The sequence below is a fragment of the Artemia sp. Qi Xiang Cuo genome, chromosome 14 (assembly GCF_049724085.1).
Source record: "Artemia sp. Qi Xiang Cuo chromosome 14, ASM4972408v1, whole genome shotgun sequence".
Classification (NCBI taxonomy): domain Eukaryota; kingdom Metazoa; phylum Arthropoda; class Branchiopoda; order Anostraca; family Artemiidae; genus Artemia; species Artemia sp. Qi Xiang Cuo.
In genome coordinates, this window is record NC_142807.1 from 46742117 (window position 1) to 46754600 (window position 12484).

The following is a 12484-nucleotide window of genomic DNA, read 5'->3' on the forward strand; positions in this document are numbered from 1 at the left end:
CCCCAGCTATCAATCTCGTTCTTGCTCTCACTTTCCTTGGGCTGCTTTTTATAAATTTTACTGTGCACACCTCCTTCTAGTTGGATTTTCTTTTACCATACATCCATTCTCCACAAATTCTATTGTTTTCTGAATTAGAAAAGTAAATTATTATTATTATTATATAACAGAAAAAAAGTAATAATTTTAAGATCAGTAACACATATGTTGATAGTAGATGAAAAGCTCAGAATAAACTAAATCTGAAAATTTTGTTTCCAGCTATCTTGAGATCTACATAGTCAAATAAGGAAGAAAATGACCTTTTGTTCAATACTGGAATATTTTCTTCGACATAGATCTTTGACAAGGGTTAAGAAAATAAATTTTCCAGATTCTATCCACTTTTTTTGTGAAACAGTTAGCACGAGATCTGCAAATGCCCATAATGTTGACGGGAATAGCTCCATCAAATGTTTGGAGAATTAAATTCGACAACACAAGGGTGGTGTTGTAACATTTGTTATAATTAAATAATACACGAGTTTTTTTTTCGAATGAAACTAAAGAGCGACATTAAAACTTGAAACGATCAGAAATCGTTCTGCACAAAAAGGAAAACTGACATCCCCTTAACCACTCACTCTTTACTTAAACGCTTTATAAAGCTATGCTGAAAGCATACAGCGAAAATGGGGGCAAAAAAATAAGCAACAGATTAAATTTTAAAACATCTGAACTAGGAGCTGCACTGTTTTAAACAAATCAACAAAATAGGTTCTGTTGTTGCATAGATTTTACTCAAAACTTCGTTTTTTAGTTTTTGATCTCAATTGACAGGGGTCACTCTTCACCAAATAGTTTATTACTACGAACTGCTTGGTTCTCTTAAACGTAAAGGAAGCTAACTGAAGTTGCCCCCCCTCCTATAAAATTTTCTGGCGGTACTCAGAATACCCCTCATCTCTCTATTTTGTGCCGGTAAGCACATGAATTTAATCTTTTATTACACAAACAAAATTGTTCTACAATGAGAAGAGCTAACATGTACCAGTACCCATTTTGCAGGCACCCCGCCTCCCCATCCCCCTCAAATCTCTCTCTATATTTATACGAAGTCTTACTGAGGGTTAGACAATTTGGGGAAAAGATCCATTTTTTGAGGCTTCAGACCCCCCCCCTACACAAAGATCCAACAGCCGTCCTTTATAGTAACTAAAGCACAATTATACATCACTATTCATAATTTTATAAATGTTCAAATGAGTCAGCCTAGAGGAATGAACCTTTGAACCAAGTGTTAATACGAACCGTTTATTTTGTATGAATTAGACACATCTTTAGGAAGGAATGCACCACCATGGGGCATAACTGCTTCGAAACTGGGAAGCTCAATATGTAATTTACCGACAATTTTAAATCATTCGGCTATCTCTCAATTTTCAATCGACTGTTTTTCGGCCTTCTTTGGGTTCAAACTCTTGTTCTGTGCCACAAAAAGTCAGAAAACAGCACTTTGCTGGGGTACAGTTTATTTAGCTATTTAAATTGGACACTAGAACTTCCAGTTCGAGTTCCTTTCGAATGAGCCTTCTCCAAATGTTCGATGACCATTGGTTTGGTCAAATCATCCCTTATGAAAAAAAAAAACAAAAAAAAAGATGAATACACATCATTGATCAGCCTTCTCGTAAAAAATGCAAAATCTTGCATTTTTGTAGATAGGGGCTTAAAACCTCTGTAATGAAATTCTCTGATTAGCTGAATTTGACGGTAAAACTTGCATCAATATGAGAAGCATTTTTGGGGCTATTTCCCCCTTTTTGAAAACAAGGCAAATTTTCTCAGACTCGTAATTTCTGGCGGTGACTTTGAATTTAATAAATTTTACATACTTAAGTTCACCATAAAAAATAATTCTTTTGATGCATAACTGTTTGAAAATCCTCGAATTTCTTCTTTTATTCTATCACTCTGACTTAAGTTAGAAACAAGCATATCTCTTACAGAGTAGAACAAAACATCTGTTCACGTTGAAATGACTAAATCAATAAAAAAAAAAGAAGGTGCCCATAATTACAATTTTTGGTAACTACAAGAAATTATTGCACTTTTAAGCTATTTGGTATGGAAAAAATGTAGGAAGATTGTGCTTAGAGGATTGTATCCAGGAAGACTACTCGCAGAAGGTGCTTTGAAGAAGTTCGTACCACAGAGGAAGATAATCAGGAATAGATAAATAGATAGATAGATCGTGTATTTCAAAATACACACAAAAATTTATGAAAAATAAAGAAATCACCAACAGAACAAATTATAAAGCACACGGAAACATAATACATAGCGAAAAATACCTAACGGTAATTTAGCGAGAAAATGATTGTAACTCTATATAATAATCAATAATTAACTGCATAAACTTTTCCTTCTTTCTAAGCTTTTATCTATGTACACACTAACATGAAATATTGTGGTTGGATTATTACTTTGTAAAATACCAGGAAGCAGCAAAACAATCCCATGTAAGTATTTTTCTCTTAAATCAGAGAGCACCGGGCACTTCCGGCTTTACAAAGAGGACACACATACCGCACTTCAGGATCAATTATCTTTTTGTCGAACACCTTTTGCCTGCTCTGGATTAGAAGGCGATTCGGCGTGAGCTGAATCCATAGACATAAAATCATAGCCAGTAAATTAAATTTAAAATAAACTTCCTCTCCAAAACTAGGTTTAGCCTGATTATAATAATTTAATGTAGAAGAATTCAAAACCAGCCCCTGCCAATACTGAATTTCTTGGCCCTCTAAGATAAATTGTACATGGCTTTTTAAATCTGCTGGAAAATTACGGGAACCAAGATCATCATTCTATAAGTAAGGTATTCCCAATTTTTCTAGTAATGACTTAATTTGGGACGGCCACGACGTTTTCAGCCATAATTCAACATCTGATAATAAGCTGCTCTTACTAGTCTATCTAATCAGGATAATCAGGAATATTGTACCGACATCCAGGAAGATTGCATTCATAAAAATGTACACGTAAAATAATTCAGAATCTTTATAGCTTGTAGAACCCCTCCCCCTGCCGAATGAGGTTCCATGTGTCAGTGGAATCTTTTTTGCCACCCCGCAGCCCCCTAAGCTATACGTATTATTTATCCTGAGGATCTTTAAATGGTGCGGTCTTCCATGGGAGCAATCGTCGGTGTAAAACCTTTTGTATGCAGCCTTCCAATGTGCAATATTCCATGGTGCGATCTTCCAGTCAAAACCTTCTTGGCCACAGTTTTCTGGGGGCGGTCTTTGCTGGAGTGAGTCTTCCTGTCACCATAATAAGTGTGCTTATGTTGTGCTAGTTACGGCTATTACTCCTTTAAAATTCAAAATTAATATTGTTAAACAAATTATTGCGGCTAATACATGTTTCGCATAGTTTTTTTCTTGTAGAATCTTATCTCTTTCTAATGACCAATTCAATTAAACAGAAAATATAGGAATTACAAAAAAAAAATCAAGATCATGCACTGTTAGTATTCAAGAAAGATAATTATATTTTATATTTCTGCTCTTTAATATAAACAATCATTCTCCCCTACACTTCTGTCATTCATAGGTATATTCTAAACTACCAAACAGGGAAGAGTAATGATTATTATTATTGATTAAAACTTAATTTTTGGTACTAGCATCATTCCGTTAAGAACGCTGAGCAGGCAATATACTTTTCAAATTTGTATTGTCACAAATGTAGGACAATTCTGTTTATCTTTTTGTACAAGGCAGAAATGAATGAAGTATTATTATTATTTAAAGTTTCTTTGTACAGTTACATCTCTTCATACATCCTTATACAAGATTATATTTATATAATTAGTCTTAATTTTTATTTATCATTTAGAATGTCTCATTACCAAGAACATCCTGATTAAACAAATCACAAAAGTCAGAATATTTACATTTGGTTGTTTATGAATGAGAAGGAGAGAGTCCCGTTCAGCAACAGCTGAGTCGAGGTGTCTATGAAGCATGTTTATTGCCTCTCTTGCTGCATTTGTTTCGTCTTGTAGCATCTCCACTTTTTCTCTCAGGTCATCTAACTCAGATGAAAGCTAAAACATAAGAACTGTTTAAACGGCGGAACAAAATCGCTAAGATTACTGAAATAGAAAAACACAAAGATGAATGGTAGCTCGGCAATCCCAAGTGAAAATAACAGTAATACAAATCAAATTAATTTTGCACCATTGTTTGCCAAACTGGCAATAAAAAGGAATAACAAGAGCATTATGTGATCAGAGTTTTAGGGAGCAAAACATCTTGGAACTAATTTAAGAGATCCCCGAAAGCATATGTAAAAGAATAATATTCTTGTTCTATACCCAGAGATGGATTACACACATTAAATAGTTCACTATTGATTTTTTTCAAGACGTGCAGGAGGAAATATATTAAAACTAAAATATAGAACGATCCTGTCTGTGCCTACTTAGGTGTACAAATATTGGGAAACTTAGTTTTACCAACAAACGGCAGATTTTTGTCCCTTCAAAATTTTTTGGTGGTTTTGAACGAATTCGTAAATTGGTTTATAGTTGTATTTAAATTTCGGCTGTAATTCTTCTCCGTAGGATTTTTGTGACATTTGCAAACATTTCTACAAGGGTTAGTCTAGGCCTTTGTCAGAAGGTAGAGCGCTAAGATTAAGTAGATATTGAAAATAAGAAAAGAATAACATGGAGAGAGAGAGAGGGAGTGAGAGAGAGAAGAAGAGGGAGAGAGAGAGAGCGAGAAAGTGAGTTGTTCTGCAAATTATATTGGAAGGGTTCAAATGTTCAAAGCTAAAGAGATGAATCTATTTCCTGTATAAATTTTACATTTCAGCAAAAGTTCAAGTCTAATAAAGCATAGTTCTATAGCCCAGCGGTAGCTTCGCGTAGAGCATAAACTACTTAATGCTGAAAAAATCATTCCACCACAAAATAGATATAAAAAGAACGAAATTCAGACTTGCCATTTTACAGTTTGGGCATGTTGACGTTTGTCTAAGCTTTAAACTCCAGGGTCTAGGAGGTGGTTTGGATGATAAATTTTGACAAGAGGTCGCGGATATTAAACTTGACTGTGACTTCCCTTTTCTTAATGATTGTCTTATTTTCTGCTTCAGTTCGTCAACTGCTTTCAACTTCTCCCCACTAGTAGGAGTTGACGGCTGACTCAATATCGTCTTTGCAGGGCTACTGCTAGCATTTAAACTAGAGCTCGGACAACTATCTTCATCAACGCTTTCACCGCCTAGGAAACGATAGGAATGAAAAGTAATATATTTCGAAAGGCACACAAACCCTAGTCTGGTTTGTCCAAAATTCAAAAAGAACCAGCTGCTTGGACAAATCAATAATGCAGAGTCCTAAAACTTTATATTTCGATGCTGATATTTGTTGTCTTTTGAAAATAAAAAAAGATAAATAAAACCTCATTCGACTAGCTATTGTAGAATTCCTATCTGATTTTACACAAATATTATTGAATGAAAGGTTCCATTGCAACTGAACCCAGGTAGCTGAACTCTCGTGCATATCACCCCGGATGAAACTGAGCCCCTCATTTAACTGAACCCTCGGGCAACTGAACCGCCGTTCATTCAACCCCATTCAACTGGACCCTCATGCAAATCAAGTCCGTGCAACTGAATCTTCGTTAAACTAAACCCCGTGAAACTGAACCCTCGTGGAACTCAGCCCCATTTAACTAAACCCTCGTGTAATTCAACCCCTGTTAGCTGAACCCTCGTGGAACTGAACCCCCGTGCAATTCAGCTCCATTCAACTGAACCCTCATACAACTCAAGCCCGTGCAACTAAACCTTCGTTCTAAAGAAAACTTGTCATTAATGCTGATTCAGGAACTTTAGCTATCATGCAAATGTATCTTAAAAATAAAAGCTTATTGTGGAAGAAAATGTATGGGAATTTTTTAAAAAGAGCTGGAACACTAATAAGTCTCCGTTTTTCTATTTCATATTTCCAGTACTAAGAGTGCACTAGAACATCGTAGAGAGCTGTTTGATGTCATTTGAAAGCTAATATTTACCTTTATGCACTTTTTATAGTCTTTTCGTGAAAAAACCATTATAAAATTCCTTATGGCACGAAAATGTGATTTAAGTGTCATTTCTGGAGTGTAAAGGCTTCAAACAATAAAAGGTCTACCACTGAAATCTCCATGACCGAAAATCCTTAAACTGGTTTTTAACCCCCCGCCCCCTTTGAATACCCCTCTTCGCAGTCACCTTCTTTTCCTTTCCTTCTTTTTCTTTTCTTTTTTTTATCCGGCACTATGGGGTCACTGGAACATCATTGGGGTGCTGAAATGGGTAACCATTAATCCCCCCCTTGAATACTCCCCTTCGCAGTCACCGTTGAATATGGAAAACAAAAAAGTTTAAAAAAAAAAACCAAGTGAAAAAAAAATCATTCTAATACAAAGCTGATTTGCTAATGATAGATGGTATTTATTGTCATTACAAAACTAAAATTAATTACGAGACAAATTCTTAGGAATTACAAAAAAGTGCTTTATATCTGGACATGTCTTCTTTTTTTTCTTTTTTTCTCCAGCACTATGGTTTCACTGGAACATCATTGGGGTGCTGAAATGGGTAACCATTAACCCCCCCCTTGAACACCCCCTTCCCAGTCACCGTTGAAAATGGAAAACAAAAAAGTTTTGAAAAAAACTACCAAGTGAAAAAAAATCATTCTAATACAAAGCTGATTTGCTAATGATAAGATGGTATTTATTGTCATTACAAAACTAAAATTAATTACGAGACAGATTCTTAGGAATTACAAAAAAAGTGTTTGATATCTGGACATTTATTCTTTTTATTTTCTTTTTTCTCCAGCACTATGGGGTCACTGGAACATCATTGGGGTGCTGAAATGGGTAACCATCAGATGCATCAGAGATTCTCGAAATCACTGTTTTATTATCCCCGCCCCATAAAGACGGGTGTCAATTTCTGGTTGATTCTATTTGGGACGACCCAAATAAAATGCTTTTATGTAACTAAAAAAAATCAAACTGAAAGAGCCCAGGGATCCGGGTATAAAATCAGAGTATTCACTTTCCCCTTGACAAATCCTTTCTCGAGCACTAATTGAAAAACCCGTAGATTGTAATAAAACCAAAAACACTTTATAGGGTCATAATTTTGGCATTACATCTATTCCTGAAGGTTTCTTTCAATCTAGAAAAGTTCTGGGGTTACCCAAATGGGTAACAGAAGTTAGAAACTGCGAACAAAGCGAAAAGCAAGTTTTGAGCTTCTAATTAGCGCTAGTTCAAACTTATTGTTAGGTCTTGGGTTGAGTGGAGTCAAACATGCCTTGATTTAAATGGGAGTTGAGTTACACGAGGGTTCAGTTAAATGAAGTTGAGTTGCACGGGAATTCAGTTGAACGATGGTTCAGCTAAATTAGATTGAGCTACACGTGGGTTGATTTTCAGGTAGATTCACTTAAACGGGAATCAATTTGCACAACGGTTCAATTAAAAGGGGTTGACTTGCACGTGGGTTGAGTTGCACGGGGGTCCAGCTAAACGGGGGTTCAGTTGTGTGGTGGCTCAGTTAAAAGGGGGTTGACTTGCACAGGGGTTCAGTTAAATGGGGGTTTAGTTGCACCTGGGGTCAGACGAACGTAAATTCAGTTACATAGGTTCAGTTAAACAAGGGTTTAGTTACACGCACCTGAATGAATGAATGAGATTTATTACCTGTATCCAAACAGCAGTTAACAAACGGAGCCATAATAAATAGAGAAAGGAGGAAAAAGAAACGAGAAACATAAAGAAAAACAACACAATATACACAAGAAAAAGAAAGAAGATCTTTCAGCGAATCAACTAAAATAGAACGGATAAAACACACATTTAAAAAAATAACATGTGAAAATCATTAGACCGCGGCGCCGCACCGGCGGATCGCCCCAACGCCGCCGACGAAAGGCCCGGTCGAACGCCGCTGGCGTGCCGCAGACGCGCCGCCACCGCCAGAGACGGCGGCGTTCGGTCGACTTTAAATTAATTTTGCGGCAATTCTTTATTGCGTCAACCGCAAAGTCGGAGCTTTTCCTTCTCGTGTGGTTTAGTATTTCAATTTTCCTGATTAGAAACCAAGCAGGGTTTGCTCTATCCCCAAATTTTTGGGTACTTTCCCCAAAATCTATGCGTCAACCCGAAACAAAATCTGTTTCGCCGAATCCCCAAAAATATCGCAATCATGGTGCTACCTCCAGTAATTTATCACCAATGACTTTCCCTGCCAAATATTACTTTGCACACCATAATTCTTTACTGCTCTCTTGTTCATTAATTTTCGTCTCTTTTGTTACTTTGCATAAAAACCATACAGATGCAATATTCAATTGCAAATATTGCAATATACACAGTTTTACATATGTTGACAAAAAAAGTATCGTCTTTATAAAATGAGTTTAAATCATTTCAAATGTAGTTTCCCAATTGCTATTTCTAACATAGTTCGTAGTCAAGAATTTTATTTCCAAGTTGAATAGTATCATAGAACGAATATACAGCTTCAGCCTTCAGTTGGATTTGAAATTGAGAGCCGACATATTGTTTCTACAGCTGAATTGTAAGTTTGCAGATTTTTTTTTTTTTTTCTGTTTTTAGATAAGATTTCATTAATGTTTAATATTCAATTTTTTAACGCCTTATATAAAATACAATCTTCTTTCTTAAAATTTTTAACCCCCCCCCCCCCCAAAAAAAACCTTCTATTGAAACAAAATTTAGCTATAGACTAAGCTTTGTACCCGGTTGGGGAATAAAAGATTGAACCGGATGTTATCCCAAAAATATGATTCATAAATAAATTGCAAATTATTGCCTATAGGGGGGATAGGGGGCTACCATTTTTAAATGATGATACCTCATTTTTGTTTATTGAAAGCAGGGATGCTAAAAAGATAATTATTTTTTTTCATTTAAAGTGGAGACAGAAGAAAATGATATCAAATTCCCTGGGAAACCATTGAAATATTTTGATAGACCCAGGGCCCCCTATTTAGACTTGTTCATTGTCTTACGTATTTTGTTATTTCTCATAGGCTACTGGGCTAATTTGGCTTTTGTGTGTGCTCCCTTTTAATTAGATTCTTTGGATCTTATTGAATGCCACGGCGAATCTATGACACAGTTTTCCAATAATTTGAGGTATATCTGAATAATTTCGACATTTTTGTTGTTGTCTTTGTACCCCTTTACTCATACCCTCAATTTTTTTCCAGGAACACTAAACTGTTTAACGTTATTTTGCGTATTTGTTTGAACCATATAGTGACTTAGTTAATTATTAAGTAACTTATTTTTCTAATGAAAGCTGACACGGTATCCTATCAAGGTGGTATCCAGAGGGGGGTGTATTACATTTAAATGATAATATCTCGAAATTTTTTTATTGAAAGCAGGGATCCCAAAAAGTAATTTTTTTTTAATTTAAAGCAGACACGGCATTTTATCAAGGTGGTATCCAAAGGGGGGAGGGGGTAGTGAGCTATCATATTTAAATGATAATACCTTGATTTTTTTTTTTTTTTGAAAGCAGGGGTGCCAATAAGTTAATTTTTTTTATTTAAAGCAGAGATAGTATCCTATCAAGATAGTATCCAGAGGGGGAAGGCATAGGGAGTTATTATATTTAAGTGATAGTACCTTGATTTTTTATTGAAAGCGGGGATGCCAAAAAGTTGAAAAGTTGACAAAAATTCTCTTGATGAATAACGAAGAAGACCAGTTTCCAGCCAGCGACTTGTGAATTTTTGAACTCATGAATAGGCTCGAATTTGTTGTAAATTTAAGCTGTGATTTGAGAAAGACTGATGAAAACATTAATGTTTGCGGTCAACATTGATCACGCCGGCGGCGCGCCGCCAACATCTTACCGGCGGCGCGGCGCGGCGTGCTGTTTTTGGCCCCGCCGCCGTCGGTCTTCCCTCATCGGCGCGGCGCCGGGGTATAAAAATCATGGTTCGGATCAAAGAAATTTCTAAATTTATTATGTCTTTCAATAGCGCTAGTAAGAGGATCTGCAGCTCCATATTTTGCAGCTACTCTGGAATTTCTGGTCCGTGAAGGGGGTTAAGAAGATACTTAAATATTACAATAATAATAACAAAGACCTCCTTTATCTTCCTCCAATTTATCTTCCCTCTACCAGAAGTGGCAGAGGGCTGGTGAGAATGGGGGTCAGATACACGCATTTCACTTTTACTCTCATTATACGAAAGACTAATCTTACGATATGCATCTACCAGTCGAGGAAAATTTCACTTAATTTGGGAAAACGATCTGCTGCGACTCAGGATGCCATAAGCATAATTCACTAGCGTAATATCTATTCCGTGAAACCGACAACTCTGTAATACAATCTGCTGCAGCTCAAAATCACTATTATTATAGAAAGCAGGGGGGCTAACAGCTCCCTGCCTAAGAACCTTTATAAAGGGGAATCAATAGTACAGGCCTATTAGTCGGAGTAGACAAACCGGGAAAATTTATCAGTACTTTTACCTTACGATACAGATCTGTAAGCGTCATTACAATAGATCTAGGCGGACTACACTGACGAGCATTTAAAAGGATTTGCACGTGCATGCCGGAGTCAAAATTTCTCCGCAAAAAGAAAGTGTACATGTCTCTACTTAGGCTTGTTTTAAAGCCAAACTGACTATCGGGAGTGCAATACAAACTATTTACATCATTGATTATTAGGAGCTCGATTAATTTACACAATACTGGGGCGCCAGTAAAAAGACAATAAAAGGTACACTGTTCCGGATCTTTACCTTTTTTAGGACTGGGGTAACTATACTAGTACTACTACTATCAACAAATCATTACAGCATCAAGCTACCTGAGGCCAATACAGCTAAGAACGCTCCTCTTCCATCCCTTCAATGCCTCCCTCTTTTCAACCTCCCAAGAAGTTCCCATTTCCCTAAAAAAAGATTTTACGACATACTCCTACCCAATACAGGGAAGGAATGCTTTTTGTTCGGCCCTAGACGGTTGGCCAACAAGGACAATCTTTGGAAATTTATCATCCTTCATCTACAGAACACGTCCTAGTTATCTCATCATTTATTTTATCATAGCCTTAGAAAGCGGGATAGAACCACATTTTTTGTAGAGCTTACTGTTGACATATGGTCAGTCCGCTGGGTACCCAAAACAATCCGTAGTGGTTGGCTCAGATTCGAAAACTCAAATTCAGAATGGGAGATCCAATCAGCTTTACTTGGAAGCTTAACATCGGAAGGCCACATAATTTCTTACTCTTTATCATAGGCAGCGCAATAGCGCTGCCTAAGTAAAGAACGATGTTGCCACAATGTATTATTTTTTTTTCTCTAGACCAAGGCACTTCGTATCGAAGGAATTATCGTAGAAACTTCGAAAAGGGCTCATTCGATTGGGAATTGGTATGGCTAGTGCCCTTTTTAATAGTCGAAAGCGATTGGAAGGCAACTAACACCCCTTCCACGCCCACCATTTCCCCAAACACATCCAATCAAAATTTTGATAAAGCCATTTAGTTCAATGTAGTTGATTTCCAGATGAAAATTATGTTTTTGAGGAGGACACTCCCCCCACAGCCCTCAGGGCAAGGGTTGTAAGTTATGCCCTGGGGGCATATAAGGTTTTTTATAGAAAGAGTTGTCGTAGAAACTTCAAAAAGGGCCCGTTCGATTGGAAATTAAAATGACTAGTGCCCTTTTTAATAGTCGAAAGTGATTGGAGAGCAATCACACCCACCATTTCCCCAAACACACCTAGCCATTTTGTTCAACATAGTTGAAAGTTCTGGAAATTATGTCTTTGAGGATGACAAACCCACCACCTCTCAGGGCAAGGGTTGTAACTTATGCCCTGGGGGTAAATAAGGTTTTTATAGATAACGTTGTCGTAGAAACTTCAAAAAGGGCTCATTCAATTGGAAATTGAAGGGGCTAGCGTCCTTTTTAATAGTCGAAAGTAATTGGAGGGAAAGTAACCCCCCTCTCATTCCCACCATTTCTTCAAACACATCCAATCAAAATTTTGAGATAGCCATTTTTTTCAACGTAGTTGAAAGTTCTGTAAATTATACCTTTGAGGATGACAACCCCCCCACAGTCTTCAGGGCAAGGGTTGTAAGTTATGCCATGGGGGTATACAAGGCTTTTATAGAAAGCGCTGTCGTAGAAACTTCAAAAAGAGCTCATTCAATTGGAAATTGAATGGGCTAGTGACCTTTTTAATATTCGAAAGTGATGCAGGGCAAACTAACCCCCCTCTCACACCCATCATTTCCCCAAACACATCCAATCAAAATTTTGAGATAGCCATTTTTTTCAACGTAGTCGAAAGTTTTGGAAATTATACCTTTGAGGATGACTCTCCCCCTACAGCCCTCAGGGCAAGGGTTGTAAGTTATT

The 12484-nt window shown here is 36.9% G+C and overlaps 1 protein-coding gene across 1 annotated transcript in view; it reads right to left on the reverse strand.

Moving 5' to 3' along the window:
- LOC148944530 (TBC1 domain family member 2B-like) overlaps window positions 1-12484 on the reverse strand; it is a 79932-nt gene that overhangs the window by 51491 nt on the left and 15957 nt on the right. Inside the window, exons 3-4 of the mRNA XM_089099951.1 lie at window positions 4996-5276; window positions 3941-4093 (exon numbers count right to left, since the gene is read on the reverse strand). Coding sequence (XP_088956077.1) covers window positions 3941-4093; window positions 4996-5276 — 434 coding nt within the window. The remainder of the gene's footprint in view (window positions 1-3940; window positions 4094-4995; window positions 5277-12484) is intronic.